The sequence below is a fragment of the Moschus berezovskii genome, chromosome 8 (assembly GCF_049115385.1).
Source record: "Moschus berezovskii isolate FMDL1 chromosome 8, NW_MosBer_1.0, whole genome shotgun sequence".
NCBI lineage: Eukaryota > Metazoa > Chordata > Mammalia > Artiodactyla > Moschidae > Moschus > Moschus berezovskii.
In genome coordinates, this window is record NC_142467.1 from 14,394,953 (window position 1) to 14,409,619 (window position 14,667).

A 14,667-nucleotide genomic window follows, 5' to 3' on the forward strand; every position below is an offset into this window, starting at 1 on the left:
GAACAAGCCAACATTTTGCAGAGCAGTTCTGGGTTCCTGCTTCGCTCTGAGGCGGGCCCGGAGCTCTCGGCGCATTTGCGGAGGTGACATGATGGACATGCCTTGAGTCCAATGGGGGCTTTGAGCTGGTTCAGGCGGGGGAGGGGGGATAGAGGGGAGCTCGGCTCCACCCAAGTGCCCTCAAAGAGTGCCAGCCCTCTCCTTACGCCCCCAAACCTCTGCTGCCCCAAAGGCTAAACCATGGGGGAATCCCCCCAGATCTCCAGACAAGTGCAGGGAAAATAATTTGCATCCCTAAAGGGGTGCTTCTCCCCGCTGGTTCCCCCTGCACCGTACACCTTATTGTGAGTCCCTGTCTTGGGATGGCATCACCGACTCGATGGACATGAGTTTGGGAAAACTCCGGGAGTTGGTGATGGACAGGGAAGCCTGGCTTTCTGTGGTTCCCGGGGTCGCAGAGTCGGACTCTACCGAGCGACTGAACTGAACTGTGCTGGGAACATCGGGGTCTGCTGTCCCGCCGGGCTCCCCCTGCCCCAGCTGCCCACCCCCTCGGCGGGGCTCGCCTGCGCCTGCAGGGCTCGGCCCAGCGCCCCGCGCGCCCGTGCTTGCCGCTCCGGCTTCCCTTTCGCTTTCACTTTTGGTCCCGGTCCCGGGGCGGCCAAGGCAGGCGACAGCGGCGTGCTCCCCGAGTCCCAGCTGCAGAGTGAGAGAGACCCCAGTACGCCCCGCTGCGGGGGAGGCTGAGCGGGGGAAGAGCGAGGCCATGGCATCCTTTCTGTGCCGAGCGGCGTGGCGGTCCGGGGACCCGGGGAGGAAGGGAATCAGGGGCTGCGGAGCGGGGCCCGGGGTGGCGGGGTGGGGGTCGTGAGGCTGGGATCGCGTCCGCGGGGAGGGTGGCGGGGTTGGCGCAGGCTCAGCAGTGTCCTTGCCGCTTTCTGCACCGGGCGCTGGCCAGTGGCGCAGAGCCCCCCTGAGCCCCGCCACTTCCCGGCAGGCAGGCCGGAGCCGTCCTCTGCGCTTCTCCCTGAGGCTGGGCTCCTGCCAGCCTCGCCCGCTGGGATCCAGAGGAGGCCCAAGTGAGGTGGTGGGTGGATGCCGGGGAGAGGGGTTGGGGTTTGGCCAAAGAGGGCACCTGGCCGATAGTATTTGGAGAAAGAAACCTGAGTTCGGTGAGTTGCAGGCGCAGGGATGTCGTCGCAAGGACAGTTAAGCGTCCTCAAGATCAATTCAAGTCTTCTGCACTTCTTGCCAATAGTTGTCTGGCCTCCCTTCGCTGTGGCTCAGCCGGGGGAAGTTTATTGAGTTTAAAGGCTCTCCTGTCGGAGCAAGTTAAAATTCCCTCTCGGTGTCTTACTAGACTGGTGGGCCAGCAAGTTAATTTCGGGAGGAAGGAGAAAGTGCTGACACTTCCTTACCTTTTTCATGGAGGATCTTTGTGAGGCCAGGTTCAGAAAGAAGTGCTCTGGTTTCTACTAAATCCCCCAAGTATTTGTTCTCCACTCAGGATGGGGTAAACGACTTAAAAAAAAAAAAAAGACTGAAAATTTAGCCAGCTTGTCTCCTTTTGCACGGAGTTTTAGTGGTACTGATAGGCAGCACATTTTCAGGTAAAGTTCTCATACGTTAAAAAATTGAATCAACATTTAAAAATTATTTACTAGCAGTAACTAGGTGTCATCAATGCTTGTTAATTTCATTGCTCAGAGCCTTTGGAAGAAGGCCTGTTACCTCTTGATGATGGATTTGACATTCCATGGTGTCCTAAAAAGGGAAGGAGGAGACAGCCCAGGACCAGTTGCCCTGACTTCCTGTGTGAGTGGGAGACGTCCGAATCACCAAAGGCAGTTAGTATCTTGAACTCTTTCTGGCTGTGAAAGAAAGTTAGGAACTCTGTTACTGAGGCACTTTAATCCATACCATTGATTGTCAAAGAACATTAGTAAGATCAGATGTCAAAGGAAGATACTTTTTAAAACTGTAAAGGAGTACAGCTAAGAACAGGAAATTCCTTTAAAGCCCTTATCTCTCAGTCTGTGTATATTTAACTGCCTTTTTGATATTTTCCATTGGACATCTCATAGACGTCACAAATTAAACATATTAAAAACTGAAGCCTTGGTTCCCTCTCTTCCCTTTTAAATCTCTTCCACCTCTGGCCTTCTCCATTTCGATAAAGGACACCCAGATGTTCTTTCTATAAACCTGACAGCCATCCTGATACATCCTGTCCTTTCCCTCATGTCTAATCCACCCTAAATATAGATGTTGAGTCGGTCCCTCTCACTGACTCCCTCCCACCCCTTTCTATTGACACTATCCCAGTAAGAACCACTATCTTACTCTCTCGACTACTTTCTAACTGGTCTCTTGGCCTTCACTCTTGCTTCTTCCCAGTTCTCTCTCTAACCAGCAACCGAGTGATTTTCTTAGGGTGTGAACTGGATCCTAAGATCTCCTAGCGAAAAACCCAGTGGTTTCTCTTGCCCTTAGGACAGAGTCTGAAAATCCTTAAATGCCTAGAAAGCTGGGTGGTGGTCTTTCTCCTGCCCACCTCTCCAGGCACATCTTTCTACCATATTCTGGGCTTCAGGTTGACTGATCTTATGAATAACTAACACTCTCCACTGCCCCCTGAGCTTGCAAATATGTGTGCTGTTCCCTTTGTCTATGTGTGTATCTATTTGTGTAACTTTTTTAAAAGTCCACCCCACCCCCACTATATGCTCTTTGAGGTCAGGGACCTGTGCTGTCTCGCCTTGCCTGACAAAGTCCTTGCACGCAATAGGACCCCAGGAAATATCTGTGGAGTGAGTGATTGAAAATATTTTACCTTTCTTATTTTCACTATAATCCTGTGAGGGAGGTGTTATCTCATTTTATCCATGAAGAAAATGAAACTGAAATTAAATAGCATATCCAAGGTCAGAGTAAGTAGCAGAGCAAGAACTCAAAGCCAGATTTTCTCTTCTGACTATTAACCTAATATATATATATATGTAGTTAACATATGCATATGTATAATTATATATGTGTATATATAGAGTTAATATGGCAATACTTATATACATACATATGAATTGCAACGTTTATGCTGTCTGTATCTCATGTCCCATTTTAGTTTCCTGAAACTGCATCCTCCCAAAGACCCAGCCATGATCTCTTTGGCCCCCTTCTCTCCTAGACCCAAAGCTAACAAGGCCTTTGCTGCCCACCCCATCAGCAGTCCGGGGGCCTTGCTGTCAGCTCAGATGGTGGTGGTGGTGGTTTAATCACAAAGTTGAGTCTGCATCTTTTGTGACCCCACAAACTGTAGCCTGTCAGGCTCCTCTGTCTGTGGGATTCTCCAGGCAAGAATCTTGGAGTGGGTTGCCGCTTCCTTCTCTAGATGATCTTCCTGACCCAGGGATCAATCCTGGGTCTGCTTTTGAAGTTCTACCAAAGTCAGAAGCCTATTAAAAGCTGCTGTCAGCTCAGAACTGGTTGGGATTTTTAGATCTCCTCCTGCACTGTTGGAGAACCCTCAGGGGCTCCCAGAGTCCCCACGTGCCTGAACCTGGCAGCTTTGTTGTGCTCTCTGCCATCTTGGGGAAGGGGCCACATCCACTGAGCTGCTGCCATCAGCTTCCAAATGGAAGCAGCACATGAGTTCCCTTTACCTCTGCGCCCCCCCCCCCCCAACTTCAAGGGAGAGCCATCATTCTTCCCCTGCCCTAGGATTCTGCCTGAGGACGTGGGGCAGGAATGCTCTACCATCTTAGTGTTCAAGTTTTATTCTCCGCTTCCAAACTGCTCCAATACTCCATGGCTGGCAGCATCCTTTGCTTGATCCCCAGACAACAGAAAACAGCAAACAAATGAAAAAGCCAAGAAACACAAACATGAAAAGAACCTGTTCTTCTTGTTCACATTTCTTTCCTGGCTCATCTGGGTGGTGCCTTTTGAATCGGGATTACGGTGCCTCCATGGTTGACTCTGTACAGTATTGGCATTCTTTCTGTTTAGTCTGCTGGTCTGCTCCGTGGGGGAAGCAGGAGGTAAGCATGAGTAGCTGTGTGTTTGGGAAGGAATCAGGATGGGGAGTGAGGGGTGGGAATATCACATCGGTTATGCCCTTGAAGTAGTGTCCTCCACATAAGGATCCAGGGATAAGACTATTGTTTGGCAAGGATTATCTAGGAGGTTCCTCAATCTGACTCTTCAATAGAATTTCTGGGAAGTTTGAAAAAATTATGATGTTGTGACCTAGGTATTTTTGAACTGTGGTGTTGGAAAAGACCCTTGAGAGTCCCTTGGACTGAAGGAGGTCAAACCTGTCTATCCTAAAGGAAATCAGTCCTGAATATTCATTGAAAGGACTGATGCTGAAGCTGAAACTTCAATACTTTGGCCACCTGATGCAAAGAACTGACTCATTTGAAAAGACCCTGATGCTGTGAAAGATTGAAGGCGGGAGGTGAAGGGGACGACAGAGGATGAGATGGTTGGATGGCATCACCGACCCAATGGACATGAGTTTGAATAAGCTCCAGGAGTTGGTGATGGACAGGGAAGCCTAGTGTGCTATAGTCCATGGGGTCACAAAGAGTCAGACACGACTGAGCGACTGAACTGAACTGACCTTGGGATCTAGGCTTGTCATTATTTTAAGAGCTTCTAGGACAAGGCAATGGCAACCCACTTCAGTACTCTTGCCTGGAGAATCCTATGGATGGAGGAGCCTGGTAGGTTACAGTCCATGGGGTCGCTAAGAGTTGGACACGACTGAGCGACTTCACTCTGACTTTTCACTTTCATGCCTTGGAGAAGGAAATGGCAACCCACTCCAATGTTCTTGCCTGGAGAATCCCAGGGACAGAGGAGTCTGTTGGGCTGCCGTCTATGGGGTCACACAGAGTCGGACACGACTGACGTGACTTAGCAGCAGCAGCAGGACATTTGAAGAGCTGCCTATGACATTAACAAGCAGCTGAAGATGGGAACCACTGACATAGAGGAGACATCCAGTGTACCACCATCGTTTCAGTAACCTGAGTTCGCCTGACCAGGGCTTCTCCTGGCAAACTGCTGTCAGCCAACCTTGTCTAAGAGAGAGACGTCTGCTTGGTTCTCTGGACATGATTTGCCAACTCCCTTAAAAGTCTCATTGCTTTTATGTCCCTTGGACTTGAAAGTGCAAAATATGCTCTGTAGCATGACTCCAGGCGTGCTTTGAGTATAATCTTGTAGTCACTCACCTCTTTGTCTAGTGCGTAAGCATGCTCTAGCAAGTTCTCCTGGGGTTATCTTCTGTCCACATCAATTGCCCAGACAGCCCTTTCCTTTCCCCTGTGGTGCTCTGCTTTTGCTCCTCCTGCAGTGCCTCTGACCCCCTTCCTTCACTTCCAAATCCCACCTGTCCTTCCAGCACCCTTGGTGCTGCTCTTGCTTGGTGACATCTCAGCATCACTCTGCAGCCAGAGTCAAGCTGTCCCTTTCGAAATGTTCCATTCTCCCTCAGCACTCTCTTTTATTATTATTCTTGAAGCACTCCATACTTTCTCTGTTGTGTTTTATTCTTTGGTAGAAAATTTTTCTGCCCTTTCAGATTTTGAAGTTCCTGATTATGGGATTTGTGTCTTGTGTATTCTTATATAGCACACAGTACTTGGCACACGGCCTTATAGATGCAAACGTGCATCACTTATTTGTTGGATAGGTGGTAAGGCAGAATCCAGGAGATTGATTGTAACAAACTCTCATGAAAGTCACTCTAAACTCTTTAAGTCGTTCCTGGCTAAATAGATATTAAATCAGCTTGTGGCAGGATAGTTGGACAAAAAGACACCAGTATTATTAAGGTTTCAGTTCAGTTCAGTCAGTCAGTCGTGTGGGACTCTTGGTGACCCCATGGACTGCAGCATGCCAGGCCTCTCTGTCCATCATCAACTCTCAGAGTTGATGACCAAACTCATGACCAAAAGTCAGTGATGCCATCCAACCATGTTATCTTCTGTCGTTCCTTTCTCCTCCTGCCTTCAATCTTTCCCAGCATCAGGGTCTTTTCTAGTGAGTCAGTTCTTTGCATCAGGTGACCAACAAAGTTTTGGGGTTTCAGCTTCAGCATCAGTCCTTCCAATGAATATTCAGGACTAATTTCCTTTAGGATGGACTGGTTGGAGCTCCTTGCTGTCCAAAAGACTTAAAGAGTCTTCTCCAACACCACATTTCAAAGGCATCAATTCTTTGGTGCTCAGCTTTCTCTATAGTCCAAATCTCACATTCATACCTGACTACTGGAAAAACCATAGCTTTGACTAGACGGACCTTTGTTGGTAAAGTAATGTCTCTACTTTTTAATATGCTAAGTTGGTCATAACTTTTCTTCCAACGAGCAAGTGTCTTTTAATTTCATGGTTGTAGTCACCATCTGCAGTGATTTTGGAGCCCAAAAAATAAAGTCTGACACTGTTTCCATTGTTTCCCCATCTATTTGCCATGAAGTGATGGGACTGGATGCCATGATCTTAGTTTTCTGAATGTTGACAAGTTTTAAGCCAACTTTTTCACTCTCCTCTTTTACTTTCATCAAGAGGCTCTGTAGTTCTTCTTTGCTTTCTGCCATAAGGGTGGTGTCATCTTCATATCTGAGGTTATTGATGTTTCTCCCAGCAGTCTTGATTCCAGCTTATGCTTCATCCAGCCAAGCGTTTTTCTTCATGTACTCTGCATATAAGTTAAATAAGCAGGGTGACAATATACAGCCTTGATGTATTCCTTTCCCAATTTGGAACCAGTTCATTGTTCCATGTTCAGGTATAACTGTTGCTTCTTGACCTGCATACAGATTTCTCAGGATGCACGTATGGTGGTCTAGTATTCCCATCTCTTGAAGAATTTTCCACAGTCTGTTGTGATCCACACAGTTAAAGGCTTTGGCAGAGTCAATAAAGCAGAAGTAGATGTTTTTCTGGAACTCTCTTGCTTTTTCAATGATCCATTGGATGTTGGCAATTTGATCTCTGGTTCCTCTGCCTTTTCTAAATCCAGCTTGAACATCTGGAAGTTCATAGTTCACATACTGTTGAAGCCTAGCTTGGAGAATTTTGAGCATTACTTCGCTAGTGTGTGGGATGAGTGCAGTTGTGTGGTAGTTTGAATATTCTTTGGCATTGCCTTTCTTTGGGATTGGAATGAAAACTGGTCTTTTCCAGTCCTGTGGCCACTGCTGAGTTTTCCAAATTTGCTGGCATATTGAGTGCAGCACTTGCACAGCATCATCTTTTAGGTTTTAAAATAGCTCAACTGGAATTCCATCACCTCCACTAGCTTTTGTTCATAGTGATGCTTCTTAAGGCCCACTTGACTTCACATTCCCAGTCTTGTTTTTGCTGACTGTATAGAGTTTCTCCATCCATTAACATAAAATTGGATTAAAGATTTACTGAGCATGGCCCCACCCATAAGAACAAGACTCAATTTCCCCTCAGTCAGTCTCTCCCATCAGGAAGCTTCCATAAGCCTCTATCCTTCTCCAACAGAGGGCAGACAGACTGAAAACCACAGTCACAGAAAACTAACGAAACTGATCACACGGACCACAGCCTTGTCTAACTCAGTGAAACTATGAGCCATGCCGTGTGGGGCCACCCGAGACGGACGGGTCATGGTGGGGAGTTCTGACAAAACGTGGTCCACTGGAGAAGGGAATGGCCAACCACTTCAGTATTCTTGCCTTGAGAACCCATGAACAGTATGAAAAGGCAAAACGATAGGACACTGAAAGATGAACTCCCTAGGTTGGTAGGTGCCTAATATGCTACTGGAGACTGGTAGAGAAATAACTCCAGAAAGATTGAAGAGAAGGAGTCAAAGAAAAACATCACCCAGTTGTGGATGTGACTGGTGTTGGAAGTAAAGTCCAATGCTTTAAAGAGCAATATTGCATAGGAACTTGGAACGTTAGGTCCATGAATCAAGACAAATTGGAAGTGGTCAAACAGGAGATGGCAGGAGTGAACACTGACATTTTAGGAATCAGCAAACTGAAACTGAAACTGGAATGGGTGAATTTAACTCAGATGACCATTATATCTACTACTGTGGGCAGGAATCCCTTAGAAGAAATGGAGTAGCCCTCATAGTCAACAAAAGAGTCTGAAATGCAGCACTTGGATGCAATCTTAAAAATGACAGAATGATCTCTGTTCATTTCCAAGGCAAACCATTCCATATCACAGTAATCCAAGTCTATGCCCCGACCAGTAATGCTGAAGAAGCTGAAGTTGAACACTTCTACGAAGACCTACAAGACCTTCTAGAACCAACACCCAAAAATGATGTCCTTTTCATTATAGGGGACTGGAATGCAAAAGTAGGAAGTCAAGCGATACCTGGAGTAACAGGCAAATTTGGCCTTAGTACCAAACAAAGCAGGTCAAAGGATAACAGAGTTTTGCCAAGAAAACGCACTGGTCATAACAAACACCCTCTTTCAACAATACAGGAGATGACTCTACACATGGACATCACCAGATGATCAATAGTGAAATCAGATTGAATATATTATTAAAGCTTACTGTTGCAAATACTTGCCTTCCCCCTCCCCCTGGCTACTGAGCGTATATTTCCTTCCTTTACTTCCTGTGTTTTAAGAACTCTGCTTTGTAAGCTTAGTGGGAAGCAAGGCCTTTCTCCCACTGAGAGAGTAAGGCCAGATTGCTGCTTCGTGTCCTCCCTGCCTGGTGTGGACACCTCACTTTTGCTGAAACAACAAGTTGCAGGGTAGTACAGACCTCCTCCTCTGATGACGGCACGGATGTCAGCGTCTGACCTCTCCGCACTGGTGTGGCTTCCTCTAAGGTCTAGTGTGGGCGGGGAGTGGTCATCAATCACGTATTTGTCTAATACAGTTCTAGTGGCCCATCTTTGCTTGTTTTATGAGCCTGGTTTCCCAAATGACCTGTCAGTTCTGTGATCCATGTAAGGATCTTCAGCCAGAGCTTGTCCTTGCTTTCAATGGAGGACCCTGACTGATAGAGTTAATTTAAACTTTGAATGCCAAATGATGCTTTTTAGTAGATGTTAATAATTGTTGCTAATGATAAACTTCTTTCTTCCTATGACCCATTAACATAGGAAAGATAATTTTACTTTCAGGGAAAGACCTAGTATTTTTTTAACTTTGTATCTATATCTGTTAATTCTGGGTGGATGCATTCTGAAATCATACTTTCTCGATAATATTTTAGTTTTTTTTTTTTTCTTTTGTACATTTGTGCCTCTAGCCACTTCAAGCAAGATGATATCCCCGTCCATCAAACGGCCACTTGCAACCAGACCCTTACTGCTTTCGTCACTGTTGATTCTCTTAACGGTGGCAACTCCATCCTCATGTCAGAGCAGGGAACCGACATCTCCAAAAGCTAGCAATGGGGCACCGTTTCCTTGGAATAAAATGCGACTTCCAGAGCACATCATCCCAGCTCATTACAATCTCATGATTCATGCCAACCTCACCACTCTGACTTTCGGGGGAACCACACAGATAGAAATCACAGCCAGCAAGCCCACCAGAACCATCATCCTGCACAGTCACCGCCTGCAAATATCCAGGGCCGCCTTGAGGAAGGGAGGTGGCGAGAGGCAGGCCGAAGAGCCGCTTAGAGTCCTGGAAAACCCACCTCAGGAGCAAATTGCGCTTCTGGCTTCCGAGCCGCTGGTCGTCGGCCTTCCGTACACCATTGTCATCCACTACGCTGGCAATCTTTCTGAGAGTTTCCATGGATTTTATAAAAGTACCTACAGAACCAAGGAAGGAGAAGTGAGGTAATTTTTGTCTTTATTTTTTTTTTAAGATTCAAGTGCTACCCACACTAAATTAATTATTTCAGGTGGCTTGTCCTTTAAAACTCCCTTGATGGTTGAATTCTTTCTTTGGTTTTGTTTTGCATGTCTTTGCATATTTAAAAATGGCTTATAGTCTTTTCCTTTTTTTTTTCTAAATCTTATTTTTCATCCTGTTTGAACCAATTTTCTTTCCTCCAGCTCTATCAGAGTAAATACCTATTTGTTTATTTAATTAGACTTCTGGGATAGAATAAATGTTTTAAATTCTCTTGGCCTAGGTACCAGTTTCCAAGGGCTGCTTTAACTAAGGACATAAACTGTGTGACTTAAAACAGTAGAAATTTACTGTTTCATAGTCCTGGAGGCTAGAAGTCCAAGATCAAGGTGTCAGGAGACCTGAGCTCTCTAGGTCCCTGAAGAGCCCCATTCTTTGCTTCTGCGTGGCTTGTGGTGCCATCAGTCTTTGACGTTCTTTGACGTGCAGCTACATCAGTCCGGTCTCTGCCTGCCTGTCACATGACCATTCTCCAGGTTTCCCTCTTGTTTTAAGGACACCAGTTATACTGAACTAGGGCTTGACCTGATGGCCTTATCTGAACTTGACTACATCTGTAAAGACCCTATTTCTAAATAAAGTTTCACTGATATTAGGTAATAAGACTTCAAAATATCTTTTGGGAAGACTCAAATCAACCTGTAACGGCCTATTAGAGAAAATATTTTTGTCTCAGTTGAAACCTTTTTAGGGATCCTCTCCTGCCTTGTTTTAGTTCTGTTTTTAAAAACACAATGTATTTTCGGAGATTTTATGCTAAATTTTAAAATCAAATTTTGTTAGTAGCTTGTACTTACTTTTCTGATTCCATATTATTTTTTGAGGTCAAAAAAAGTCAAATACTACAGAAAAGAATTTTTGAAAAGATAAAATGTATCCCTATTATCTAGAGATAACTACTGCTTCTGTTTTAGGGGAACATCCTTTAGACTTTTTTCTGGATATACATCATTTTATGTAAATGGAACTATGTTGTATTTTATGTTTCACAAGGGAGCTTTTTTATTAAAAATATATGTTGACATGTATTTTACATGATGACTGTCACTTTACTTCATTTTAACAACTTTATTAAAATGCATGTTTCTGTGTTGATTTATTTAACTAATCCCTCTATGGATGGAAATTAGGTTGTTTCCAACTTTTTAGAATCAACAGTACTTGGACAGCATCTTTGTAAGTCATTTCTTTAGAATAAATGCCTAGAAGTAAAATTGCTAAGTCAGAGGGTCAACAAACTTTTGGTATGCCTTCCATATTTCTCACTAATACTATGTAGTGGCAATCCTTTTAGAGCCAAAAAACCAACAGATTTTCCCCTTTAATTTGTTACACTGATTATTAATGAAGCTGTGAAGCTTTTGATGTGTTTGTTAACTATTTGTAGGTTCTTCTTTTGAGAGTTGCCTGTTTATGACCTCTGCGTGCTATTCTGCTTGGTTGCTGGGTGAATTCTTACTTATTTTTAAGAGCTCATTATTTGTTCAGGTTATATTAACACTTTGCTAAATACCTTTTGATCAGTTTTCCCTGTTCTTTCTACTTGTCTTTTAGTTTACGGTAGCTTTTGTCATATAGCACGCTTTTGGTAGTGAGCTTCATCAGGGTTATGATAACTTTAGGAGTTAAGACCTGATCACACACCTCACTTACAGTCCCTGGTACTGCACGCTGTATTTTTATTTCCCTGGCCGGAATTTTAGGGTACTTGCATCAACACAGTTTGAACCGACTGCAGCCAGAATGGCCTTTCCCTGCTTTGATGAACCTGCTTTCAAGGCGAGTTTTTTAATCAAGATCAGAAGGGAACCAAGACACCTTGCCATCTCCAATATGCCATTGGTGAGTCTGAATTGTGTATCTCTGATGGGAAGTCCATTCATTCCCTGTGGCTTGCATCTCCCCACTGACAGTTAACTTTCAGGCTACCTGTTTTGTTTGTTTTCTTGCCTGACAGATAGCTAAGTTTTCTTTTTCGCTTCCAACCTATGCTTTTGGTTCAAGCAGCAATTTATTTATGGTCAAAGGAAAAAAATATTGTCCCTAAAAACATGCAAAATTTAGGTAAGAGTGACACTGCAGGTCATCCATGTTGACAAGAGAGAAACCATATAGGAAATTCAGGTCAGGTTCAAGTGAGAGTGCCTTTCATAAAGCACTTACACTTTTCTCATATGCTGTTTTAAAAGGATTTTTTAAAGGAAATGCTCTGTCGAATAAGGTCATATTTCTATGATTTAGTTATTTCCTATACTTTCTGTATACTGTATTACTAATATTAGCTATACAATTTGTATTAAAAATAACTGGCATGAAGTTGGGCAGGTGAAAAATAAAAAAGTAATCTTTTAAGAAAATAATTGTTGTTAAGGAAGCTACCTCAAGTTGCCTTTAAAGAAGTCATTATTTTTCAGTTCCAGAGCAGATCTGGACAGTGCTCCCTCTGAGTTTTATTTTTTTATTCTACTTTTTTGTTTTCCATTATGGATTATTACAAGATATTGAATATAGTTACCTGTGCTATAAAATAGGACCTTGTTGCTTATCTATTCTAAATATAATAGTCTGCATCTGTTAGGCTGAAGCCCCTTTGATTTTTAAAAGTGGAAAGGAGAAGATGACCTTGCCAAATGAATAAAATTACTCAGTGAGGTCCATTACTCTATGATTCTGGTAACACTGGAAAAAAAGAAGCTGAGCTGTCAGTCTGCCACTGATACATACCAACTGCTGAAGCACATGCATCCTTTGTTCAGAGAAGTTCACCATGGATGAGACTCAGGCTGGAACAGGCTTCGCCCAGAGTCCGGAAGGGTATCGTACCTCATCCCCATGCTGGCCGGGGAGGCAGTATCTTCACATGACGGGACTCAGAGCCATGAACCAACCTCCAGTGTAGTATTTCCCAACCTTTAGAACTCCATATTGCTCATTAAATCCCTTAGTTCAGTTCAGTTCAGTCGCTCAGTCGTGTCCGACTCTCCGCGACCCCATGAATCACAGCACGCCAGGCCTCCCTGTCCATCACCAACTCCCGGAGTTCACTCAAACTCATGTCCACAGAGTCAGTGATGCCATCCAGCCATCTCATTCTCTGTCGTCCCTGTCTCCTCCCGCCCCCAACCTTTCCCAGCATCAGAGTCTTTTCCAGTGAGTCAACTCGTCGCATGAGGTGGCCAAAGTATTGGAGTTTCAGCTTTAGCATCAGTCCCTCCAATGAACATCCAGGATTGATCTCCTTTAGAATGGACTGGTTGGATCTCCTTGCAGTATAAGGGACTCTCAAGAGTCTTCTCCAACACCACAGTTCAAAAGCATCAATTCTTCGGCGATCAGCTTTCTTCACAGTCCAACTCTCACATCCATACATGACCACGGGAAAAACCATTGCCTTGACTAGACGGACCTTGGTTGGCAAAGTAATGTCTCTGCTTTTTAATATACTATCAAGGTTGGTCATAACTTTCCTTCCAAGGAGCAAGCGTCTTTTAATTTCATGGCTGCAATCAGCATCTGCAGTGATTTTGGAGCCCAAAAAAACAAAGTCTGACACTATTTCCACTGTTTTTCCATCTATTTCCCATGAAGTGATGGGACCAGATGCCATGATCTTTGTTTTCTGAATGTTGAGCTTCAAGCCAACCTTTTCACTCTCCTCTTTCACTTTCATCAAGAGGCCTTTGAGTTCCTCTTCACTTTCTGCCATAAGGGTGGTATCATCTGCATATCTGAGGTTATTGATATTTCTCCCGGCAATCTTGATTCCAGCTTGTGCTTCTTCCAGCCCAGCGTTCCTCATGATGTACTCTGCATATAAGTTAAATAAGCAAGGTGACAATATACAACCTTGACGTACTCCTTTTCCTATTTGGAACCAGTCTGTTGTTCCATGTCCAGTTCTGACTGTTGCTTCCTGACCTGCATACAGGTTTCTCAAGAGGCAGGTCAGGTGGTCTGGGATTCCCATCTCTTTCAGAATGTTCCACAGTTTATTGTGATCCACACAGTCAAAGGCTTTGGCATAGTCAATGAAGCAGAAATAGATGTTTTTCTGAAACTCTCTTGCTTTCTCCATGATCCAGCGGATGTTGGCAATTTGATCTCTGGTGCCTCTGCCTTTTCTAAAACCTGCTTGAACATCTGGGAGTTCACGGTTTACATACTGCTGAAGCCTGGCTTGGAGAATTTTGAGCATGACTTTACTAGCGTGTGAGATGAGTGCAATTGTGCGGTAGTTTGAGCATTCTTTGGCATTGCCTTTCTTTGGGATTGGAATGAAGACTGACCTCTTCCAGTCCTGTGGCCACTGCTGAGTTTTCCAAATCTGCTGGCATATTGAGTGCAGCACTTTCACAGCATCATCTTTCAAGACTTGAAATAGCTCCACTAGAATTCCATCACCTCCACTAGCTTTGTTCGTAGTGATGCTTTCTAAGGCCCACTTGACTTCACATTCCAAGATGTCTGGCTCTAGGTCGGTGATCACATTATCGTGACTATCTTGGTCGTGAAGATCTTTTTTGTACAGTTCTTCTGTGTATTCCTGCCACCTCTTCTTAATATCTTCTGCTTCTGTTAGGTCCATACCATTTCTGTCCTTTATCGCGCCCATCTTTGCATGAAATGTTCCCTTGGAATCTCTAATTTTCTTGAAGAGGTCTCTTGTTTTTCCTATTCTGTTGTTTTCCTCTATTTCTTTGCATTGATCACTGAGGAAGGCTTTCTTATCTCTCCTTGCTATTCTTTGGAACTCTGCATTCAGATGCTTATATCTTTCCTTTTCT

At 44.4% G+C, this 14,667-nt stretch overlaps 1 protein-coding gene across 6 annotated transcripts in view; it reads left to right on the forward strand.

The window, feature by feature from the left end:
• The first annotated feature begins 392 nt into the window (after positions 1–392).
• Positions 393–14,667, forward strand: part of ERAP1 (endoplasmic reticulum aminopeptidase 1) — a 43,089-nt gene continuing 28,814 nt past the window's right edge. The window contains exons 1-4 of one of the 6 annotated variants that reach the window (XM_055429477.2): positions 393–721; positions 1,708–1,815; positions 9,267–9,807; positions 11,587–11,725. In XM_055429477.2, coding sequence (XP_055285452.2) covers positions 9,281–9,807; positions 11,587–11,725 — 666 coding nt within the window. In that variant the 5' untranslated portion in view covers positions 393–721; positions 1,708–1,815; positions 9,267–9,280. Of the gene's footprint in view, positions 722–1,707; positions 1,848–1,877; positions 4,038–9,266; positions 9,808–11,586; positions 11,726–14,667 lie in introns of those variants that run through there. The other 5 variants (XM_088838454.1, XM_055429472.2, XM_055429470.2 and 2 more) reach the window with 5 other exon arrangements.